We start from the raw sequence: 25,944 nt of genomic DNA, 5'->3' as shown, positions 1-25,944 counted from the left end.
GGGGGTCTGTGTGTAGCTCCCAGCACAGGTGTGTAATATTTCTGTAATGTCACTTCCTGACCCTGTGATGTGCAGGGCTGGGTGTGAGGTGACGGGGAGGGTGGAGTACAGGCGGCTTCCTGACTTCTACATCACACCGACTATACTTGGCCTGGAGGCAAATGTATTGTCACTCTGCAGCTGCCGGGGAACTACAGGTACCAGCATGCCCTGCAGTATGGGGAGAGCTACAGCCTACCGAGTGTATTCCACACATGGCCGGGAGATCTGACAGCCTCTATGACACAGCCTATGATCTTGTCTGTAACAATGCACGCTGGGCTCAGCGGAGTGTACATGTTTATTCCATGTCACAGTGCTGACCACACGTCACTATTCATGATAGAGCTTAATATCAACACACACCTTACAATCTGACCGTACAATCTCTGTGCAATCTGACCGTACAATCTCTGTACACACCTTACAATCTGACCGTACAATCTCTGTACATACATTACAATCTGACCGTACAATCTCTGTACATACATTACAATCTGACCGTACAATCTCTGTACATACATTACAATCTGACCGTACAATCTCTGTACATACATTACAATCTGACCGTACAATCTCTGTACACACCTTACAATCTCTGTACACACCTTACATTCTGACCGTACAATCTCCTGTACACAGCTTACAATTTGACCTTACAATCTCTGTACACACATTACAATCTCTGTACACACATTACAATCTCTGTACACACCTTACAATCTGACCTTACAATCTCTGTACAATCAACTTTCAATCTACCAAATCTATATAATATGAGGACCTGCACAATCTGTATACAGTCAGGTAGGCCTGTGCACTACACATTGTGGGGTCAGGGGTCACAGGCTTCTCCCCCCTCCATGCAGATCTATGGGAATGTAAAAGCAGAACCTGCAATGAGTTGTGAATGATGACAGACGTGTCTGATGTCACAGTCGTGCTGCATTCACCCGGGCCCTAAAGCTGGCCATACATGGTTAGATCTCCCTCAATCATCCCACGAATGGGGCCGATTGCAGGCGTGTCGGGAATCCCACCATGAGACTCATGCGATGTGCTGCAGACAGGAGACGCTGTACAATACAATGACAGCTGCCACCACCTGCAGTTGTTCGCTCTCCATTTGCATGTAATCCTGTGGATGATCGCACGTGAACACACAGTGCGCAGGAAATTGAGCCTGTGCAATGACATACGAATGGCATGTGTACAGCTGCGGGTGGTGGCAGCTGTCATTGTATTGTAGAAGTCTCACGGATGGATTTGTGGGACACATGCGTTTTGGCCCTATTCGCAAGTGTAAATGGGCCCTTGGCAACATGGATGGAGGAATCTGCACCATCAGCTGTTGTATTCAGACAGATGGCACCCATGGCAGTCCAGTCTGATTGGATGCAGTCACTGTCCGTCTGACATTCGCATTCGTTTTGTAAAATCTAAAGGTGCCCATACACCTTACGATTATCGGACAAAACTTTTCGTCCGATGATCGAACCGTCGTACGATTTTCGTACGACGGCCCCATCCTGCCCCGATTATCGCAAGGTTCAATCAGCGGTAGTTAGAAAAAAACACCTGGACGACTTGCGGTAATTGACCGCAATTATTTTCGTTTGCGCATGCGCAGTGTTAATCGTACGACTTTTGACGGACGGAAACGCCACCAACCATGCGAACATCGTACGATCAACCAAAGTTTTCAAACATGCTTGACCGTCAAAAGTCGTATGATTGTACAGTACTATCGGTCAGGCACTACATTCACACGTTACGATTGTCGTACGAAAAGTCGATCGCATACGATTATCGTGCGATAATCGTAAGGTGTATGGGCACCTTAATGTTATTGATCTGGGTGGTGCTGACCGGGTCAGTCACAGCTCCAATTGAAATCAGCCAAAATCCCAGCCGTGTATAGTCAGTGTTAGTCTCCTACCGTTGGGCCATTTAACCCTTGCTGGCAGTACCCCCACGTACATTGCATAGAAAGTGTATTTCCAATTTTACAGTCAAATTTGGGAAACACTTCTATATGTTATGTGTTCCCGTTCATGCAGCAGAACCAAATGTGTATATTTGAACAGTTGCCAGGTTGTGATACTTGTGTTCTGTATTTTTCTATGTCCAATAAAGTTCCTTTTTTTTTGAATGTGAAAAATCCTACCTAGCTTCCCCCCCGTATGCAACGTTATGGTAGTGGCGTCACAAGGGGGGTGCGGCCCGCACCCGGGTGTCACCATTGCAGGGGTGACACCGAAATGACTGACAGTCATTTTGGTGTCGCCTCCCCCTCAAAAAAAGTCGGGCACTTGGTCATGGACCAAGAGCCCGACAGTGTCAGGAGAGAGAATGCCCCCTTCAGTGAACGCCCCCTCCTCTCTCTGCCGACTTCTATCACCAAGATGGCCGCCGGCAGGCATCAATCAGATGGGATGTCACGGCGGGCTGTCACCCGGTCTCGGGAGAAGGGTTTGGATTTCATATTTCCCATCTTAACCCTGTGTGTACTGTGCCGGCAGATCTAATTATCAGTTGTAGACTAGAGCTGAACAAAGGGTTAAAGATCTGGAAGCATTGTATGTTAATGAGAGAGAGCTCATGGTGCTCCCAGTCTGTTCTCCTTTCAGTCTGTTTCCAGTCTACACAAAGTCCTCCTCCAAACAGGCCTCTAACATGTTTCAATATTTTGTAAAAATCATTTTTCATCTTGTAGCTCGGAAGGATTGTAAATAAAACCTAAACCTGGAAACAGCAATTATAGAAATATTTGTGACGCAATCTGTGCAGGAACATGCAACAAATACAATGTCGCTGTCATCCCAATTTGGATGCAAAAATGGAAATCCCCTTTGAATGTGTGTGATGATCTGACACTCGCCTGTGTTGTTAGCGGCCTCTATGTACGGGTACACGGCAGCCTCTATGTTCGGGTACACGGCAGCCTCTATGTTCGGGTACACGGCGGCCTGTATGTTCGGGTACACGGCGGCCTGTATGTTCGGGTACACGGCGGCCTGTATGTTCGGGTACACGGCGGCCTCTATGTTCGGGTACACGGCGGCCTCTATGTTCGGGTACAGTTAAGCTGCCCATATACCTAACGAATATCGGCCGATTTTTGTATGCGATCGTGTTTTCGTCCGATATTCATAAGGTTGATGGGCAGTGTACAACCGCAAATACTGTACAATCGACCGACTTTTGAGTAACAAGCAGGTTAGAAAACTGCGGTCGAACGTACGATTTTCGCAAGGTTGGTGGCGTCAAAATTCGTACGATTAACACTGCTCATGCGCAAACGAAAATCTGTGCGGTCAAATAACGCAATTCATCCAGGTGATTTTTTTTAAAACTCGCGCTAATTGAACCTTGCTATAAATGGGGAGAGGAGGGGGCCGCCGTACAAAAATCATACGACGGTTCGATTATCGGGCGGAAAGTTTTGTCCGATGATGGCAAGGTGTATGGGCAGCTCTAGGAAAGGGTCCAGTAAGTGATATTTTCCGTGCAATAGATCATCTTTTTTGAAAGTCCATTCCTTCTGCTTGTTCCCATCATTCTAATGGCTGCCTGGTATCTGGAAGCTGAGGCATGTTTCTGTGTCCATGTGATACTCTTCTTTCCAATAGAACACATGGCTGGCGTTCTGTAGACGAAGGTCTGCCTTGTGTTTTGGGCAGTGTGCGGAGTGACACGGCTGTTTTAGGAAAGGTGATTGTGGCTCCGGCTTGGCCACAGGCCAGGGTGATCTCATCCACTTGACAAAGGCCATCCTCACAGCTGGGAAGTTTGACTCGACCTTGAGGCCTTGTTCACACCAAATGCAGACCAGATCCGGTCAGGTTTCTGCACACGCAGTGTAGTGGGTTGCGCCACGTTTTAGACGCGTTTTTGATGCGTTTAGGGCCGGTTTTGGTAAAAAAAACGTTGACATGGACTTTCAGGCACTTGCATGCGTTTTTGCGTTTTTGATGCGTTCCAGACCAGATCCAGGGCAGGTAAAATAGGGCTTGCCGCATTTTTTTCATCCGATCTGGTCTGGATCCGCACGCTGCGATGTGAACTGGAGGTCAAAATACCATAGGAATACATTGGACATTGGATCTGGTCTGCACCTGCTCTGGTCCGGATCTGCTCCGCGCTTGGTGTGAACAAGCCCTGACTTATCAAGAGTGAAATCCAGCTGAAGATAACGTAAGCAAAAGTGGGGAAAATACAAAGTGTGTGTGAAGCCTGCCACTGAATGGAACTCATTGAAGAGCTTTGACTGATTCCATGTCTGTAGGTCAGATTAGATGTTAATGACTGCTCACGTGAATACAAAGGGCGATATATGATAAGAATAGTGATAACGACTCCAGACTAAAGGTGCCCATACACTGCACGATTCTCCCGCGATCGTACGAGAATCGTGCAGTGTGAATGAAGACGTGCGACCGTTTCTACTGTACGGTCGCACGTCTTTTGTCTAAGGAGCACGCTAGCGATGCTTACGATTTCCGGCTGGTTTGAACGGTGCTCGGGAGACAAATGCCGAACGGGCCGGTGTGCGCACGCGCACACTGCCCGTTCAGCATTGCGGTCATCGGAAGCACGCCCCTCGGGGGCGGGCTTGCTATGATCGCAAGTACGATCTGCCTGTCCAAGATGGTCAGATCGTACGTCTTGGCAGATCGTAGGTCTTGCGATGGTTGTAAAGTGTATGGCCACCTTAAAGCTGGCCGTACACTAGAAGGTTTTTCTCGGAGCTGAATGTTCCATGCATGCTGAACAGGGTGGATAGGGGAATCCCCCCCCCTGTATTCTGTCAGTCAATTAGATACAGTCACGGTTAGGCTGACAATTCTCCGCCTGGCCCCTTCAATTTTCAGATTGCAAAATGTCGGGTGGGAAGCTGTGGACAGGGCCACTAAGTGAATTTCAATCAGTTCAATAAGTTTGAGCAGTGGTGGCCCCATACGTGCACCTTTTCCAATCCACTTTTGTCAAAGGAGCTGATCTGAAAATTCTGTCAGGAGGATTCCCCCATCCAATTTATTCCTCAAATTTTGTTGCAGGAGCCAAGAGGAGAGCTAACAGTTGCTGCATTCAATCAGCTGCAGTCACTGTTTAGGTATTCAGACAGCAGTAAGCATAATAGTCTGGCAGGGGAGATTCCTCCATCCACGCTGTTTGGGGAACCGAGTGCTTTTTCTCATACACGAGAGTGTACAGTATGACCAGCCTAATGCACATCTCCAAGCAGACCAGGAAACGACTCTTGCAGTGGCACTACCCCTGAACTGCAAGAGTTAAAGTGTTCATTTTTGTCTAGGGGACTGGAGTAAAGTACTTTAAATGACCTGTTTTCTTGCCCCTGCCAGCTCCCTCTGGGCTGCTGGTCTCCGCAGTCCTTTCTCCCCTTTGCTCCATCATCTTTTATAATGCACTTTCCATAGGAATCAGACATGAGGACACCGAGGGACATTTCACCAGCCGGAGTGGAGGGGGGAAGAGGAGATCGCCCACCTCCAGTGAGTGGGAAATCAAGTAGGTATCATACCCCTAGACATTGACAGGCACTGAACCCTTGTAGTGCAGGGGTTGCCCCACACCAAAGGTAGTGTTTTGGCGTGCCCGGAGATAGGCTTTAGGGCTAGTTTATACCAGCCAGAGCGCTTTCCGGCCCCATTCTAGCGGGACCGCACTGGATCGCATTACGGCCGGCTCACTGTGTTGCAGGGGCGTGGCGGTGCATTAAAGTGAATGGCACCGCAGCCACGCCCTTCGGCTGCAATGCGATTGGCCACATTGGAACGGGTGGCTGTTTAGTACGGACAACAGTTGCTTGTGTCCCATGATGTGACAATCCGTGTTAGTCAATTATTGAAACATCTTTTCTTACTGTAAGTTCACATATGGCGCTGCCGCTTAGCTATACCTAAAGGATGCAATGTGACAATGGGATGGGGGGGCCATTGTCTTCTGTCCTCATATCCTGGAAGCTGGGATGTTCAGGGGCTCCACTGACACTTAGGTTCACATTAAAGGGGAGAAACCCAGAGACTGCCACTGCTGAGTTCTCATCATTTGAATATTAATTCCCTGTCTGTCATGCTGGCCTTGCGCCAATACTTTTCACTGGCCAAGAACAAGTATGCAGATAAGGACCTCTGACTTTGCTCTGATTTGCAAACCTGAGGAGGGGAGAGATGAGGAGACGTCTGTGTTCTCTGTAATACATCAGAAATTAAGTAGGCAGGGCTGACACCGCTTATTTAGGTGTTCGTTGCCAAAAATACACTGTTCATCTATATTTCTGGCACATAAACGGTTATTTTTCTGTACACGCAGGATGTGTAAAAGGATAAAACTTGGGGAAATGGGCCATGTATTTCAGAGATATACTAAATATGTGTTGTTTTTTTTTACCTTGACATATGAGTAACTCCAAACTCAACTAGAGACTAGATGATCCGGGGGTTTCTGTGATTATTTCCCATGAGGCACACCATCTGCTTAGTGATTGTATACGCGCGTATTGTCAAATATGCAACATGTGCAAATAAATGGTTCCATACACATAGCTGCGTATGGAGCCGTATATTTGCGTAGCGTAAACATGCGCAAAAACAGAATGGAACCGAGATGCGTCCGGGCAGCGTACATACGCATATACGCAATATACAATTTTGCTCTTGCGTTGTGTGTGAATGAGGCCTATTTGTATAGGTTACATTTGGGTGATCCAGTTTCCTCTAATGATCTGAAAACATACTGATCTAACCAGCATACCTACCTCACTATTGAAATGGTTTTATTGCTCTTGCATAACTGTTCTGCAGCAGAGTTATTCTTTGAAGCTGTTCTGCAAGAGCAGTAAAACAACCTCTGTAGTGAAGGTGAGCTGGTTGCTAGACTATTTTGCACCCTAGGCAAGACCAGCTACTTACACCCCACATACCCCTCCCACGGCACAACCCCCAATCCTCCTGTGTGACCCCATTCTTCTGCCGGCTAGCTTCCACAGGTGACTATAAGCAGCCGTGAGCAATAGCCAGACTGCTATTGGCTATTTTCATTTGAAATAGCCAATAGTAGACTGACTATTGAAACCTCACCCACTGAGCAGAGAAGTGGACCTGAGTGAGAAAGTTGTCTCAATGTTGCAATAGCCAGCTTGCTTTTGGCTTTTGCAATTTTTTTGTGTTTTGGCAATTTGAAAAGGAGGGGGGGCCCGGGGGGGGGGGGGAGGGGGGGTGAGTGGTCAAGGCTGCGCCCTAGTTTGCCTAGTTGCAAGAGTCCAGGCACAAGCATTGTTTTATTTCAAAATAAATCAATATATATATGTGGAGTGAGACAGCGAGGGAAGGCTTAGTTCTGTAGTCCAGAATTCTGTAAGGAGAGGAGATTAGAAGAGGTCTGTGTTCTTTAAAATCCATCAGAAATGAAGTGGGCAGAGCTGACACCAGGTACCCAGAAATTCAGAGCTGTTTTGTCATTTCTGGCACATTAACAGTTACACAATCTCATTTTTTGACATGTGCTTTAAATAGAAATTCGAGGTTGTTACTATCTCCTGGCTGTGGTGCTAGACATTTTACCTTTCTCAGGTCAGCAGTACATATGGTAGAGCTCTGAGTCATTGTGTAAACAGTAATAGTGACAATGTTCAGCACCCTGTGACAAACAGGAAAAGTAACAATAGCAGCTTTCATGGGTCTGACTATGTAAAGCTGTTGTGTTAACCTGACAAACTGTGCAGTCTGTTGATTGTACACTGTGTCCCCTGCGGCAAGTCTGTTTTATGTAAACTGCCATCGCTGTCATCTGCCAGCTCCACTAATGGTGCCCATTGGCATCCATCTGACCTCACAACTGGGAACTGGCTGGTCAGAATTAGCTATTGTTTGATTAGAGTGAGTGTAGGCAAATATGATAGACATTAGATGGATGGCAGATGACTGTTGAGTCTATGAGCACCAGCAGATCTATGTAGATGCCCACAGAGAGTTCTTTTTCCTACTAATTTTATTGTCCTAGCCAGATACAGCAGAGAATAACTTAATCTGCTCACCAGATAAACATGTACACCTTTATTCCAGGGGAACATAAACCTATATGTTCATTAAGGAAAATGAATGCAAGTTTGTCCCACATTCTCAGCAGTGCAATGCAAGGTCCAAAACTGTCCAGGCCCCCTCCCTCTGCATAGATAGGTGAAAAAATAACCTGTAAAGAAAAAAATGTGAGATTGTACTTGGCTTACCCCTATCTACCACCCACAGCGCCTAGGTGAGGGTGATGTCACAATCCTACAGCGCAAATGCCATGAAAAGACGCAATTGCAATGGAATGGGATGCCGTCTTCTGAGATTTGGGCTGCTCTGTATTCCTCAGGAACCTTTCTGGGATGTTGGCGACCTCACACCCACCTATGCTTAACATGGGTTAAAGTAAGTATGTAGTCACGTCATAAGTGATTCATAAAGGGAGAGGGGGCTCTTGGATTATAAGCAGACCTTTCCCTCTTGCAAGGCAACTAGTATTGCCTTGCAAGAGGGAAAGGAGGTCAGCAATGGCAATATTTTCTTCAGGAGGTCAGCAATGGCAACCCCTGTAGTTCTTTCATGACCGTGTCAAGGGTAACAATAATATGGTGCAACTGAAGGGTCCAAACGCATTGATAGTCTGTTGTTTTTGAAGATTTAGCCATATCATACAGGTCTGGAAATTTGGCACATGAGCAGATCGGACGAGGGGCGGATTGTGATATCACTGTTTGGCACATGAGGGGCGGATTGTGATATCACTGTCTCTCGTCCAATCGGAGAATGCTTTGTATACAGTGATGAAAAATACTAGATGTTCTCTGAATGGCCAATGTGGCAAGCGAGTGATCCCCTGTGTTTTCAGAGCAAAGCTGACCTGCTCAGCCCCATTACAGGACCCAGAAGATTGCTGTAAAAGCCATATGAAGCTGTTGTGGTGTTATTTCAGCAAAAGCTATAGATGGCAGGTGAATGAAACCTTGCTAGGTAGGGTTGCCCTTTATTGATAAGCTTTCATGTATGCTGTACGTGAAGAAGTAAATTACAATAAAAAGATTTAAAGTCCAATTGAACCTTTTTATTTTGATGGGGGGATGCTTCAGGGCATTGATCTCACAGAGTTTTGCTAAGGGAGTGCGAGTGTTTATTGATTGGAGCACTTTGCAGGGAACCCAACCTGCTAAGATGTCTACTGGTTTTTTATTTTTTTCCACTTTTTCTTTACATGCCTCTGACATAGTGCATTCGCATGGTGTTCACTATGGATTTAGGCCCCTTTCACACAAGCGCCTGTCCGCTCTGATCAGCAGGGGGTGCGTGAACAGATCTCCTGATTGGAGCAGTAGGGAACAGATGTTGCTTTTGTGACATCCGTGCCTATTCAGTTTTTTTTTTCCTCCATCCTCCATGTTTTTTTTGGACATAGACTGAGTGAGGTAATAGCATGTAAACAGGAGCATATCCATTTACATCCGGCGGCCTGAAGACTAACATCGAGTTTCTGACTGGATCCACCTGAAAAACCACCATGTGAAAGGTGCTTTAATGGCCACCGACCACCCTCTATACTGTCTTAAGGTGCCCATACACCTTGCGATTTATCGTACGATAGCGATATTTATTTAGCGATCGTACAATAATCGCAAGGTGTATGGAAGGCGTGTGACCGTTTTTACTGTACGGTCGCACGTCTTTTGTCGAACCAGCATGCTAGAAAACCCATTGTAGATTGTCGGCAGGTTTCTAGCCTGCTCGTTCGACAACTGCGGAACGGCCCAGTGTGCGCGCGCGGGGCGGGCTTTCGATGATCGCAAGTACGATCTGCCTGTCCAAGATGCGCAGATCGTACAAGCTTTTAATTAGCTTACGACCAGCGCAAGACAAAAGTCTTGCGATGGTTGTAAGGTGTATGGGCACCTTTAGACTTGAATAAACTCTAATAAACTTATATTATTTCAAATCGTTTAGCTTTGAATAATATCTGATCTTAACATTTGGCTAAACCTCTGTGTATAGGTACCGCTTGAACCTCAGAAGAAGTGAGTGGACCCCGAACACTCGTCCTAAAATCTAACTGTTACTGCAAATAAAAAAAAGTATCAAGGGCAGAACTCAAATGTGTGACTACACTAAGCAATGTAGAATGACGAGGGCCACTTTGTTTATCCTCCTCAGAAGCTTTCTGTGGTCCGGACATTTGTTTGATTAGCCCGGGGAATGTGTTTGTGGAAAAGTTATTTGTGGCACAGATAAGATCTGTCTGGACTGCGGAATACTTAATTCCTGCACTGAAATGTTTGGCCATATGTTTCCTAATTCTCTTGGATGGACTTTCTCAGCATCAATGTAAATATCATCATTACCATCACATATACAGCAGGGGCTCCACCATTTCAAGGATTATATGTCGCTTTTTATTTTCTTGTGGACGCATAGCACCCAGGAGCTGGTTAGACAGCTGTGTTGTGCTGTATATTTGCACTGGACATGGAGGGATTGTAAACTCTCATGAGCAGGGCCCTCCTAACCCCATTGTACTGAAATTGTATTGTAACTGTACTGTGTCCCCCATTTTGTAAAACGCTAACTGTTAGCACTATATAAATTCTGTATAATAATAATGGGGGGCTCATTCCCCCACAATGTCTTATAGAGTGGTGGACAAATCAATATGAAATTCAGGAGCCAGGCTGTCCAATCCAGGAGCCAGCTCCATTGACAACAACTAGACAAGACCCTTTAAAAGTTAGATGCCAACTGTCATTTTTTAGAAGCAATAACTACCAGAGGTGCGTTCTGTTGCCCAGCTGCTGCGAGTACTGAGTTAGCAAACCTCCGCTGCAAGTCAGCGATCAGCACTGCTAACTTAGCACTCGCAGCGGAAGTGATTGTGGCTGCAGAGCGCTGAGTGTGACGTGCATAGTAGGAGAAGGTGGGGACAGAGCACCAGTGGCCATGCTGTTTAGCGTGGATGGAGGAATCCGCTATTTCTTTTTTTTTTTTTTTTTTTTTTTCATTCAGCCTGCAGTGTATGGCCAGCTTTACCTTCTGTGGGTCGAGCAGACTCTAGTTGGGTGACATCTTTCAGAAACAAATGTGTTTTAGTAATTTAGAGAAACCTATTCAATTTGCTATTGTTCCCCCTGCAATAGGTGCACTGAGGGCATCTGGAAGCTTCTGAACCTTACCTCTCCATTGGAACACTATGGTGCCTAGAGCTGGGTATAGACCGTTAGAATGTAGTCATTTCATGATGTTGATGGGGTCATACCAATGTTCAATTTGGACCGTAGTGACAAAAATATGGAAGGCGCAGGATGGAACATTTTGTCTCAAACAAATGAAATTCTATCATTGAATGTGGTTTTAAAGAACTTTATTAACCCTTGCAGTGGTGCTCCCCCCGCACTGCAAGAATTAACTGATCATATTTGCCCAGTGTTAATAAAGAAAAAAAGTTATGCTCACCCGATCCTCAGAGCTGGCAGCGCTTCTCCAGCCTCTTTCCTCCTCTGCTGCAGAGGAGGGGGAAAGGGTCTCCAGGGACCGGTCTAAGAGCAAGCCAAGTCATGGGGATTGGGTGAGTATAACTTTTTTTTCCCAAGGCAAAAATTAGCAGTTAACCCTTGCAGTGTGGGGGGGTGGGGGGGGAACACCACTGCAATGGTTATTTAAAATTGCTGCCAGGAGTTCTTTAATGCAGGAAACGCCATTCATTCCAAAATCAAATTTTAAAATCAACCAAAATATTAAACATTTGTCAAGTTTCTGATGGCATTATGGAATGTTCTGACAAGACTTTCCACGTGAACATCTTCCAGCTTGTATGGTTGGGTCATGCATGCACATACAGCTGACCTCCCAGGCCTATGGGCTCCTTTTAGTCCTTATAGTTGGATATTGGCGCTTATACAGCTGAGTTGTATCTCCACAGACAAGTCCCAGCTCTTTCCCCTCCAGTGGTGAGAACATTCTGTGTTTGTAATGCAGATTGTGTTTGTATAATCATTGCAGTACAGTGCAATGTTTACTGTTTGTTAAAGAATAAATACTTTGCCTCCTTCTGTACCTCCAGTATTTACATTGTCAGCAAAACATAAAAGAACAAACTTGTTACAGACTAGAGAAGTAAGAAATCAGGTATGGGCGGAATGCTGTGTGAGTAGGAACAAATAACAAACATATAATGTGTTTTTTTTTTTCAAACGTTACTGCAAACGTGGAAATATTCTTTGAGGCCCTGTTCGCACTTATGGTGTGCATGAATGTGCGTTTTGCCGCACCTCACAATCATTTCAATTGGCTGCCCTACGCACAACAAACGCAGCAGAGTAACTCAGGCAGCAGTTGGAGTTCTGTGTTTGTTGCGCATCAACGCGCGGGCAGAGACGTGTGTTTTTTCCCTGCTGCGTTTCGGGTGCCAGTGCCAAGTAGTAGCGTCACCTGCGTGCCGCTCATTATCCTGTGTTGCATCGCACGTGTGTGAAAGGGGAGTACAAACTATTCTATGTTGGCGAAAGCCAATTATTATTTTTTTTATTACGTTTTCTGATCTTCATTTTACAGCCCAGGTTTGAATGAAGTTTGGTGACACCTAGAAATAACAAAATGCATATTCTATACATTTCTGAATGTTTTTTTCAGTGCCCAGCTGGATGGTTGTGGCTGATCAGTGGTTAAGTGACAGTGACAGCTGCTTTGAAATAATCAGAGAGTGAATACTCAGTTACATGTAAAATAGCTGTGTGTATGATCCTTAAAGTAGAACTCCAGGCAAATCTTTTCTTAAACCTTGCAGTGGGGCTACTCCGGCATTGCAAGGGTTAACCGCTAGGCACCAAAATAAAAATGTTATGCTCGCCTGATCCTCTTACGCGACCTGCTCATAGACTGCTCCTTCCAGCCTCTCTCCCCCTCCACTGCAGCAGTCTAAGGCTGGCCATACACAGATCTATTTTTTTTTCGTTCAACCCACAGGCTGAACGAAAAAATTGACCCGAATTCTCCATTAACACAAGCAGCGTGTCAATAGAGGAATCCCACCGGCTCCTGTCAGAATACCCGATCAGAGCGGGCAGCTCATTGGCTGCTGGCTCTGATCGATCGAAGATGTTACGACCGGCTCCTTCGATCAGCTGACTGAGGGATACCGATCGAAACGGTGCCGACAACGGCACACACTGTACAATTTTCAGCCGGTTCCTTCTGCAATCGCCCGAAATTCTAACAGTGTATGGGCACCTTAAGGATCCTCGAGTTATCACATCCAATACACGGTGTATTGGATGTGAGGATGCCGAGAGACATTCCATCACTGCAGTGTAGGAGCAGTGACGCTGGAAGGACCGGCCTAAGAGCAAGCCAGCTCAGAGGATTAGGTGAGTCTAACTTTATTTTTGTCCCTAGACAAAAAAAAAGCAATTAACACTTGCAGTGCAGGGGTAGCCTCACTGCAAGGGTTAAGAAATGTTTTGCCTGAAATTCTTCTTTAAAGGGTTGGTCCACCCAAAAAAGATATCCTAGTCATAGTACAGCACTGTGACCCGAGTCTGTCTCTGGCTTACTATGTGTCTTGTATACTACAAAGTGAGATCTCCCTGTTCCTGTCCTTTTAGGAGCTTTGGGTGTTCCAGGCCACTTTACCATGTGCTAGCACCCCTGTTTCTTCATAATAGAAGATTCAGCAGGAAGATGGGGTAGACCCCGGGTTGGGGACAGCTGGTGTGCAGACCCAAAACCCCAAGATAAGCCCCTACTCGCATATGGGCGTATCTGGAACGCACGTGGCAGTAAACTTTGTTTCCTGCTGTCTGCGTGCGTCCCCATTGATTACAGTGGGTGCTGAACACGCGCCAAATGCGGGAAAAGTTGTGTATGTAGCAAATTTTGTGACGTGCTCTGAGTTTGCACTGCCGCATTTGGCGTGCTATTACTAGTACCCCATACCCCAGGGGTGAGTATTCCCTACGAGATAAGGGCTGTATCGGTTTTAGATCAGGCTTTAAAATTCTCCCAAACTACATCATTTGTCACTTCAACATATTAAACATATGAAAGAAATCTAAGGGCCTGTTCACACGACGTCCGTTTTCGGTGCTGACCTGATACGTACGCTCCTGCACTAAAAATGCATCCCAATGTATCCCTATGTGTTTTATGGGCTACAGTTCTCACGTTCGCAGTCCGTTTTCACATTTTGTACGGTCAGGAAACGGTCTGGAAACGCAAAACGCATCAAAAATGCACTGCACTGCAGCTAACATACTGATTAACCCCACTCCAGCAAAAAAAAACAAAAAAATCAGGACCTGAAACTCATGTGAACAGGCCCTTAGAGATACCTCACATTGCACATACAATGTCAGTCCTATAGTAAAGTACAGCTAAGGCCATCACTTGTACAGTCCATGTTACAGCGATGAAAGCAGAAGGTCTAAGGAGTGAAGCAATATCCTCTGCCAGGCAGTCAGCATGTGATTTTAATCTGTTCTCTACCTTCTGTGTGACCATAAAAAGACACATACCAAATTCCTGAGACTTGTCAGTCTGTCACTGCTAAAAGCAAGACATAAAAAAAGCGGGAGTTCAGGTTTGCACTATTAAAAAAAAAAAAACACAATGTTGAAACGGCAAACCTAGATAAATGTGTCAATGGGCTGTCAACCTCAGCACTCCAGCTGTTGTGGAACTACAAGTCCCATGATGCTTTGCAACACTCCAGAGGAGAGGCGTGATGGGGTGCAGAGGTTGCCTGCCCTGCAATAGAACATCCTGAATAATAACATTAAAGCATATTCGTGGCTGCTGCTTGTGTGTTAACATTTGAATCCCATTTGATCTGCACACACAGTCATTCTTGAGGAAACCAACATCATTGGGTTTATTTTACACCTTTCAAGGGCAACAATCCGATCAGAGAAGTGCTGACTGTACCCAGCCAACATTGCAGCTATGCTGAAAGTGTATATCTGGGGTAGAAAAAGCTGCTCCTACACAAAAATACCTGGTGATCCTGCCAAAAAGTGATACTGCAATGCAAAGCACTGTTGACAGCCCTGGCCATACACTGCTGGAATGCTGCTGAAATTTTGAGCAGTGTGTGGCCTTGTTTGCAGCCCTCCATTTTCAGTAAAGTCGATTGATAGTGCCGGTCTGAAAATTCTTGCTAAGTGATTGCAGCTTGAACTCAGTGCGGCTGTGCGTGGCTCGGCTCGCACAGCCATTTACAGATCCTTTGATAGGATCCATGAATGGAGATACAAGTGCCACCAGCCACCATAGCAGAGGGACTTGTAGTTCTTAATGGAATACAAGTGCAGTGACATCACCAGTCTTGTAGTGCAATCATTCTTCCTCCGGTCCCTGTTACTGAATGTTCGTACCGAGGTATGGACATAGATGGGAGGAAGAGTCTGCAGGAGCCAGAGCATTGCACTTGCCATCCACTAATCTTGGTTGCAATGCTTTACTGGCTCCAATGCAAAAAAAATAAAAATGAATGCACCTTTTTTCTATTATTATACAGAAGTGTGCGTTTTCTCTATTACTGGTATTTATATAGCGCCGACAATTTACCCAGCACTTTACATAGTTTCACATCAGGAGCTTACAATCTAAGGTCCTTATATCACATCATACACACAGGGACAATTTAGACAGGAGCCAATGAACCTTCCAGCATGTCTTTGGAGTGTGGGAGTACCCGGGGGAAACCCACACAAGCACAGGGAGAACATGCAAACCCCTTGCAGATCGTGCAAGGCCGGGATTCGAACCAGAGACCCCCAGTGCTGCAAGGCAGAAGAGCTAATCCCTACACCACTGTGCTGCCCATACTCACCTGAACCTCCGAGCTGGCTTGCTTGTAGAAAGGTCCTTCCAGCTTTGCTCCACTGCAGCAGTCTAAGGATCCTTGAGTCATCACATTCTATACATCGTGTACAGGAAGGGAGAACGCCGAGGGACATACCATCGCTGAAGCATGGCGAGGGAGTGCTGTGACAGCCGACCTAATCCAAGGTTCGGGTGAGTATATAACTTTTTTAAAAATTTTTAGTCCCTAGGCGAAAATGAGCACCCCACTGCAAGTGTTAATAAAAAAGTTCCCGGCATTCTTCTTTAAGCTTAATGGGCTGTATACCCAGAGTTGGTTTAAATGCAAACACCTTTGACTTAATGGTACCGTTAATTCACAGCTGCCATTTTTTACCTTTTTATAGTAGTAAAATAAAGGATTTGGGGTGCCCCCTTTGCTCTAGGCACCGGAGGGCCATATGGTAAGAACAGCCCTGGCTGCACTCTTTGAATCCTATTCCCCATGAATGATATATCATTGAACTCTTTTTCTTCTTACAGGTGGCTCCCGGTAGCAAGGCTGCTCTGGCTGAGCTGTGTACCGGAGATGTAGTGATCGCCATTGATGGAGAGAACACAGACGGAATGACTCATTTAGAAGCACAGAACAAAATCAAAGCCTGTGAAGATGATCTGTCTCTCACCATTAACAGGTAACATTCCCTGAGCGGATATATGACAACATAACCCAGTCTGCATTCTCTGGAAGTGCTTCAGCTACAGCTCATGTAAAAACATGAATGTGTGCGCATTCCTGCGGTCTCCTCCCGCCTTGTGTAGAAGTGGGACGCCTGTATTCAGAGGCATGGGACCAGAGAAGAACAATGGACTGATGCCTAAAGGGGAACTATTGTATGGTGTACCTCATAAGTGAGAGTCATATCATCACTTCAGTTAGTAATACAGCCCTGGTTACATGGTTGGAATCATATTTTCCACAAATCATATATAAGTGAACTTTCAGTATGAGTGAAAGGGGTTTTAGAAAATCCATATTTATCACTTCAAAGCACTTTACAAGCAGAAAACAAATCCCCATGTACATGAGCCCTGTGTCTCTGCTCTATACCTCATTTGTTACCCAAGTGCTTTGTGAAACTTCACGAATGTCGAAGAGTGATACCAGCTGCGTATCGTAGTTTATACACTCCAGGATGTATCCTCTTCCCCTGATGGTATACAGCTGCATGAAACAGAAATCTTGTCCATTTCCAGTAAGCACATACTTTGAGTTACAGGAATTACAAATCATACATATAAACAAGGTTTTAAAAACATTAGCCCTAGACTTCCTCTGAGTCTGTCTAGGGCCAAAACAAACCAGAAAAGAGTTGTGTTGTGTTTTGGTGGACCTGAACGTGACAGATTTGAAGGTATCAGGATGTAAACAGACCCACATCCCTTTACATCCAACTGCCCCTGGACCTAACATGGGTCCAGTTTAGTTGAGTTTTTTCCTCCATTGCAAATTGCTGGAAATAAATGAGCAGACCTGGTTATCACAAAAGTGGTATCTGTTCCATGCTGCTCTGATCACCAGATCTGTCCACAGATCCCTAGCTGATCAGAGCGGATGGACGCCCGTGTGGAAGGGGCCTAAAGCAAATGATATTTTTGTGAATCTGTTCCAAAGTTTGTTACCTGGAGATCTTTTCAATAACCAAACGTCCTGTTGCAGAGTGACAACACTTGGCTACTGTCTTGGAAATAGGTGCTACGTTGTGAGCCTGCCGTGTATACCCCTGCAGTTGGCTGTTGGGCTGAATCTCCCATTGACCTGATAGCCCAATAGCCAACAGATGTGTTTAAACACATTGAGATAGATCAGTGGTTCTCAAAGTGTGTAACCTCAGGACCCACATTTGTACTTGGTCTTTAAGTCGCGACCCAAGTCGCACGGCATTACACTACAGCATGTTCCGGTGCAGGCGATTGAACTGTGGGTGGGAGGTGCATTTTGGGGTGCCATCCAAATGAATAGCAATGTAATGCACCAGATTGCGTGGTGCAGTGCGTTAATGGAACAGGACTGTTCGATTAACTCAATGTACTAGTGTGAACAGGCCCTCAAAAACACTGACACACACACAATCTCACACACTTATACACATTACAGAAAAAATGTATTGATTTTTTTAAGATCCACTCAGTCTCCCTACCTTACAAGAACTGGAGTGGATCCTCAGCCTGGGGTCCAGTGAAGGCTGCTGTGCTGTGACCCATCCATCCATATGTGCATTGCTTGTACCCTTGTGCACCCTGTAGAGGTACCGGTAGTCAGAATGTGACCTTACTCTGGTCCAGGGATCGCTACAGGACACGTGAGGGAGCTGTAAGCAATGCACATATATGGATGGAGCTCCCTCGCGGCCATAGCTCTATCCCACCCCAACCCACCTCAGGCTGACACTCGGCACAGGGCAGCGTATTTTGAATGGCTACTTGACCCAAGAAGGTCAGTGCTGCGCTAGGGGAGGCTGAGGAGCTTCTCGACTAGAAATGTGTAAGGCATGCGGCGACACACTTTTGGGTCACAAACCACCAGTTGAAAACCAACCAGATAGACAGACAGTGGCTATATATAGATATAGGAATCTGATCACTTTTAAGGTTTATTTAAAACAATGGAAAACACTTTCCCTTAATAAGATTTATCACTAGTCATCAGTCATTTTGACCCCTTTTTAAAATGTAATATGGAGGTAGTCTTCCCCTCATGCAGTGCAATATGGAAGCTGCTACAGTCTACCCTCATGAGCCAGTCACGATCAGGGTATCTAAACCCAAAGTAAAAAAATGTAACATATTGCAGCTTTCCAGACCTTCGATATGGTGGCTGCATAAGTTTTCATTTTTCAGGCTAAGAACATTTTGCGCAAGTACAGAAAATGTCTGCCGATTTTGTCAGACATGCTGTGTCCTTGTCACTTCCTGTGAGCTGAACTGAAATCACAAACCGTCTTTTCTTTCTTTCTGTAGACTGAAAACATATTTGTTACAGGTATTTATATAGCGCTGACAATTTACTTAGCTCTTTACATATTATATCGTCATATCAGTCCTGCCCTCAAGGAGCGTACAATCTTAAGTTCCCTATCCCTATGCAAACACAAACACACAAAATAGGGTCAAGTTTGACATTCCATTTAGCCTACCAGCATGTCTTTGGGCTGCGGGAGGAAACCATAGCTCCCGGAGGAAACCCACGCAAGCACAAGGGGAACATGTAATTGAGATGGAGAGAGAGACATCTTTATAGTCCAAATCAGGAGAGCAGCCAGTGTGACAACCATGGTGTCATCTATAGACACAGTAGAGTGGCCACCCCAGGACAGGAAGTGTGTTTTTCACCAGGATTACCAGATCAATATGAAATGAAAAAAAGCCTGAAAAAAAGAAAATCAGTGCAGCCACCTTATTTAAGGACTGGAAAGCTGCAATATATTACATATTGCTTTTTGGGGTTTAGAAACCACTTATCAGGTGCTTACACAGTTTAACTGTTGAAGGGACATTTTTCTGGTGCAGTAAATTGATATGCAGTTCCCCCCCAGTGAAGATGTTTTAGAAGAAATACAGGTCAAGGTAGGAACTCTGCTCTCTTTGTATGTTGAATTGCATAGTCAGTCGTTGTTTAAACAGAGGGAAGATTTGCTTTATCATCCACTATGAAGTTAATTGGTATGATATCTTCCTTTGGTGTGTCATTTATTGAACAGATACTACCTGTTTAGGAGAAATGTTTATCCTCTGCAGAGTTTCAGGTCAATAAATGACTCTGCTATCTAGAAAGCAGCAACATGTACTAGTGAAGAGCAGTCTGTACAGCAGTCATGTACAAAACACTTGCAAAGTGTTTCCCAAGCTTCAAGCAGCTTTGTTTTATAAACTCCTAAAGAGTATTTCAACTTTTGCAGACATATTTGGGACAACCCCACTCTGTTTGTTATGCGTTCCCATTCACACAGCGTACTAAAAAATTATTTATTTTAGATGCTGCTTTGGTGAAGGCCTTTGTGCAGATTCCAGGCTACTCTGAGTAGTTTGAAAGTGGATGGTCAGACTGAGCTTCTTCTCATTAACATACAAGTATTCTAAGCACAGTACACAAAGGGTTAATTAGAGTAAAGATAACTTCCCAAAGCCCCTCCTTATTATAACATATGGGGGAGCTAAGTGGAATTTATAAGCAAGTACATAGCACTTAAAAATATAAACAGCAATTTGTATTTGTTTTTTATTATTATGGAATGTGAATGGGAGCATGTAACATGTAGTGTATAAAATAGATGTTATCCCAATTTGGCTTCAATAGTGGAAATACACTTTAAACTGCAGGAAGCATTTTTTAAATGTTTTTGTAGTGTATGCTATGCGAATAGGAACATGTAATATAAAATAGGTGCTATCCCAATTTGGCTGCAATAGTGGAAATAGACTTTTAAGAAATGTCTAATCAATTGTGTTGAAGATCTGATTCCCAAGATCTATACTTTTTGTAAATATTTCAAGGCAGCAAACCATTTCCTCTGGCCTTTCCAACGACCTTCCTCCAGAGGTAGAATGAAGAAAACCCACAAACTTTTGCGAAAGGGGGAGATGCAGGCAATGGGGAAGACAAAAGGCTGATTATAAAGATGATCTAAAAGGTTTTCCATGGATGCTTTCCTCTCCAGTCTGTTAGTAATAAAATCTGAGGCGTTGCTAATCACTGACACCCAGGGCACGTACCCCAGGTCTTCTACAGTGTGCCTCAGGTCTCCTTTTGAGATATGGAGATGACACATTTCATGCATAATGCAGTTTGGCACTTTGTGTAAGATATCTACTTTTGATTAATTCAGCAATATTTTTTTTTTTTTCTCTAAGCAATGTAAATGCATTCAATCTTTATTTCAGTCATGTCATCATAATGTGACATTACAATTTTTACACCAATTCATTTTTGTTCACTTAAGATTGTGTCATCATCGTATTCTACCAGCCACTTTCATCTGTGTGCCCAGAGGTGCCTGTGGCCTATTAGGGTCCTAGAAACACCCCTGAATCAAAACAGCATAAAGAAAATGAATTACTATGCAGTAAAGAAGATGCTGTTTTACCTGTGTCTCTTTCTATTTCTGCATGGACTGTTCGTAAAAAGTACAGCATCACAAAGTGTAGGGCCTGTAACAGAAACAGAAGCCTGTCTGCCAATTGTCAGTGAATCCCTCGGGGGCCCAGACTAGAAGAATAACCTTCTGTAACTAAAAAAGAAAAATCAGTGCTGACCATTTTATTTCTGCAGTCATATACTTTTCTGTATTCTAAGATTTTTGCCGTATTTGTGGCCTATGAATAATGGTAAAAATATGCTGAGCATGCCACATTTTCCTTAGGCGAGCCCACGTGTATATACCATACTATTAGCGCACCAGATGTATCAGACCACATGAATGGTGTGAGCTCACCCTTGAAGAAAGTGCCTGCGTTTTGCTATGGTAACATACACTTTTTATACTGTAAACAGTTTCTATCACCCTGTTGTTCACGGCCGTGCAGTGTTTGTTCTGGGATTGTCACTGATTTGGTGAAGCAATAGAATTTTATTTATGAGTGTAACAAAGGTGTATCCCTGAACGGGGCAGAAAAAACAGGATTAATGGCTGCGCAGTGAGAAGGGATTTGCTTAACTACAAACAAATGGTTGTCTCGGTGGAACAATAAACGGAATCATTGCCTTTATCAGTATACTGAAAATAATCAGCCTGCTTCAATGCAGGTAATATCCAGTGCAAGACTTTTACTAAAAGAACATTTGTCCTAGGATACTCAGGGCTATTGGGCTGTTAGCCAAATAATAGGTAATAGAACCTAATATTGGGTGCTCAATGGTGTATGTCCACTAAACTCATGGTTTAAATCTTAAAAATGCATTCAAGTACACTAACTATTAACAAAACTGTAAAAACAAGTTTGCATCAGCTGCTGATAATCAAATCATCTCTGAATTCATACTGACACTGTCCTTCCTTTTGGAGGGTGGCTACTTTTTTTCCCCCAAGCTCACTCCCATGATAGACTACAACCTCACATTTAGTTTACTCATTTATATTGCAATTGTAGTCTATCACGGGAGTGAGTTTGGAGGGCTGCCTACTTTACAACGCACACAGGGACCATGGGGAACAAAAGTAGCCACCCTCCAGAAGGAAGGACAGTGTCAGCACCAATTCAGAGATGATTTGAAGTTCTACTGCTGAGTGATACACTAATAAGATGTATTTTTAAGATTTAACAAAAATATATAAAGTACCGCTCAAAGATCACTCCTGTGATGGGCTACAATCTCAATTCAGAGATGATTTGAGGATCTACAGCCAAGTGATAAACAAATGGGATACATTTTTGTTACTAGTTAAGGTACGTGAATGCATTTTTAAGGTTTAACTCCTGAGTTGGGTGTCACTTTAATCTCTTTACACCAATAAATGCCTCACTATAAACTGGTTCTTAAAACTACTGAATTACATAGCTCGAGCTATTGTGCTCTGCAGACAACAGGCTTTTCCAGCATCCTGAAAAATAGTCTACAGTTCCACCATAGATTATGACTGTCTTACTTCCTTCTATCTTTCTGACTTCCTCGATTTATGTTGAACGTGAGGTCAGGGCCCTGTGGGTATCATACTATATGTTGCACGGTTCCCTCTTCCTCTAATTCTATGTTTTTGGCTATCTGTATTTAATTGTTACCATGCTGCAGAATGAAGTTGGGACTAATAAGTCCACTTCTTGTTGGTATTGCATGATGGTTAGGAATTTGCCAGTACTTCTTAACAACAACATGGAAATGCATCCTCAACCCCGCAGGAAAGCTCCACCCTGCTTTACTGATGCCTGCAGACATTGACTTATAAAGAAAGAAAGAAAGAAACTTAGTGATTTCAATGAATCTCTATTTGTCTGTCTATCAGAAAAAGACAAACCAGCCATGTGATATGGGAGGGCTGTTCTCTATAGGATGACATTGTGTCTAATGCACAGCCACTACAGTCTTCTAGAGTACAGCATCAAACGTTTTCCCTGCTATTAGGTGGATAGATTTGTTTTTTCTCATTGGCAGAGAGGAAAGCTTTTTTTTCCTCACAGGGTCTTGGGAAGTGTCTGTTTATTACTTGGCTGAAGATTTTGGTTATAAATAAGTTTATTTTGTTCCACATTCCAAAGCATCCTGTCATTTGTCATGTCGGCATTCTCTCAGTATTTCACAATTTTTCACTGAATATGTTGGATCATATTTTGTGATATCCGTGTCTAAAAGGGATCCGACGATGAGACCAAGAGAGCGGAGACATGAGAACACTTGATCTATGACTACTGCATGAGCTCACCAGATAATTCCAGTTCACTGGTCTCAGGGGGGAAATAGTAGTCTGCTGTGTTGGATAATTGTGGCTTGGTGCTATTGTGTATTCCTGAGATATGTTACTGCTTAATAGACATAAAGATGTATGCTTCTATGCTTGAGCAGCTTACATAAGAGTGGTTTACTTGTCTGCTAATTATAAGGATCTCACTAACAAGAGGGTACAAGGCAAGTGAAACTGGCCAGACACTGCTGAATTTTAAGTCTGATCATGAATTGGGGAAAATATAATATGTAGGTGGCCCTGCCGCCTCTTCCCAGGCTCAAAAAAAAAATCCATTGTTTATTTTCAATGGATTATTGTTTTTAATTTTCTTTTCAAAAAAGATGCAATAAGTGTATGTATATTACAATGATACAAATAACGTATATGGAAGTTTGAATAAAACAACAGAACATGTATAGTTCAAAAAGTCCATTGTTTCATCGACTTTTGTGAAAGGTGCCCGGTGGAAAATTTTCACTTGAACAGTGACTGCTGCCAATAACCTGCAGTGACTGGGTTTTCTGAGAGGTACGGGTGCAATTTGTCAGAATACAATAGCCCAGCAGTTTAGCTTAGTCCATCCAGCTGAAATAAAGAAATCTATAAATGCATGATCGGCTTTATACTGAGAAATCTACTTTCAGTTCAAGTGGAGAATCTCTTCAATCTTGGCATCATCTCATATAACTAATACTTTCAGCAGTTACCGACCCCCAAAGATGCCATCATGTTCCAGGCAACACAGATGTACCATGTTGGTCAGGTCTCCATATTTGGCAAACTCTTGAGTCACTAAGGATTTTTTTTTTTTTTTACCTTTTGCCCTTCTGGTCGCTTATGATACTGCAGAGTAATCAGTGTAAGTTACATCATGGTGTAATGGAAATATTGTATCATTTAGCTATTTTTGTTCAAAAAAGTCAAGTCAAATGTAGCAGACATGGGAAAATATTTGTATTACTGTACATGGGCCAGTAAGTAATAAATGTTCAAATATATAATTCGGTGGCTATTTTGGAAATAAGTGTTTAACCCTGTCGTTTTCATACGTAGGCACACCCCACATGTGTTTATGTGAAGACGCACGTGCTCGCGGGGGACTTTAAAAAAAATGTTTTTAATTATTTTTACATTTATTTCATTTAATTTTAAGTTTAAAAACTGTTATTTTGTTTTTTTAACTTTTAATTGCTATCACATAGGGGGGCTTACAAGCCCCCCATGTGATAGCATATTGGCAGTGACAGGTACTCTTTAAGGTAATGCTGGGGGAGCATCACCTTTACACTTGAAATAAGCTTTTGAAGTGCCGATCGCACTTCAATAGCTTATTGCTGGGCTTCAGGAGCCCAGCACTGACAGCTATGGGACCGGAAGTGATGTAATCTGCATCCATAGGAGGCCCGTTGGAGGGGCAGCGCAGCCCGGGAAACACGGTGGTGGTGTTATGGGGTGTGCGGCCCGTTTACCGGCCTGGAGAAGAGATCGGGCGATAGCTGAGTCACCTGATCGCTTCTATTGTAAAGCCGACAGTAAGCTTTACAATTGTAACCAGAGTCCTAGCGTCTTTAGCCGCCAGAAATCGGTTTAAACAGACACGGTTTCAGTGACGTATTATGGACGTCACTGGTCACTAAGAGGTTAAATAGATTGTGATAATTTCCTTATGTTATAATAATATCCAGTGTAGAAGCCAATTAGTGATACATTTGTGATATGGGAGCAGATCTTGATTTCTTTAATGGGTATACATAACATACAGAAACACAATAGTGTGCATAATAAAAGGTGTTAAAGGAATTGTAAAGCCCCAGCATATCCTCTCCTGTTATAACATGAGCATTGTAATAGGAATACATACTAGTGTTGTTTTTGATGATACAATCAAAGCTTAAAAATATCCCTTTTATGTAGTGAGTACTGTCATCTGTCTGCCCATCACTTTCAACAACTTCCTGGATTCCCAGTGTGCTTTGTGTCTCTCTTTACCTGCTACTTGATGCGATTTAATCTTCATGTTTGAAGACTACACGTCCTATCATGCATAATGGCACAGGCAGCCATCTTTTGGGAGTCATTAGTTTGATTACTCTGCATAGTTCCTATATGACCAAGGAAATTGGAGCAGTTTTACTGGGCTGGGTACATACTACATTCTAAATACTGGTCCTAATGAAGATGCCAAATTCAGGAACAGTGATGATGAGGCGTGCTTTCATTAAAACCACTCAAAGTCAGAAACCTTCCATATTTCCTCATTTACCAGATCTAAGTATATCTTTTATGGGACCACCTCATTTACCAGATCTAAGCATAATCGTTATGGGAAATTCTGGATTGCAGAGCACGATACAGATTTCAATTCAATTAAGCAGTAATGCAAACCACTCCTAGGCACAGTGCATGGGTTTATTTAAGCATTGCCAGATGGGCTGAAGCTGTTCTGCTGAGAAATGATCGTCCTGATCTTTATTCGGTGCTTAATATGAATAATTTGAGGCATTTTCTATGATTTCATCCATTCCACTGTAGATCTAAGAAAAGGAGGTTACACAACATCGTGACTGGCAAGTGGCTGTAGACTCCCTCTCCAAAAGCCTTCCTACCTTATATCACTATAGGAA

At 43.8% G+C, this 25,944-nt stretch overlaps 1 protein-coding gene across 3 annotated transcripts in view; it reads left to right on the top strand.

The window, feature by feature from the left end:
* The window catches only part of PDLIM1 (PDZ and LIM domain 1), a 46,791-nt gene that overhangs the window by 754 nt on the left and 20,093 nt on the right, over positions 1-25,944 (top strand). For all 3 annotated transcript variants that reach the window (XM_018564457.1, XM_018564459.1, XM_018564458.1), the window contains exon 2: positions 16,428-16,579. In XM_018564457.1, the coding sequence (XP_018419959.1) occupies positions 16,428-16,579 (152 nt within the window). The remainder of the gene's footprint in view (positions 1-16,427; positions 16,580-25,944) is intronic.

This window comes from Nanorana parkeri, unplaced genomic scaffold, assembly GCF_000935625.1.
Source record: "Nanorana parkeri isolate BGI_ZX_2015 unplaced genomic scaffold, ASM93562v1 scaffold753, whole genome shotgun sequence".
Lineage (NCBI taxonomy): Eukaryota > Metazoa > Chordata > Amphibia > Anura > Dicroglossidae > Nanorana > Nanorana parkeri.
This window is presented reverse-complemented; position numbering and strand designations above follow the sequence as displayed.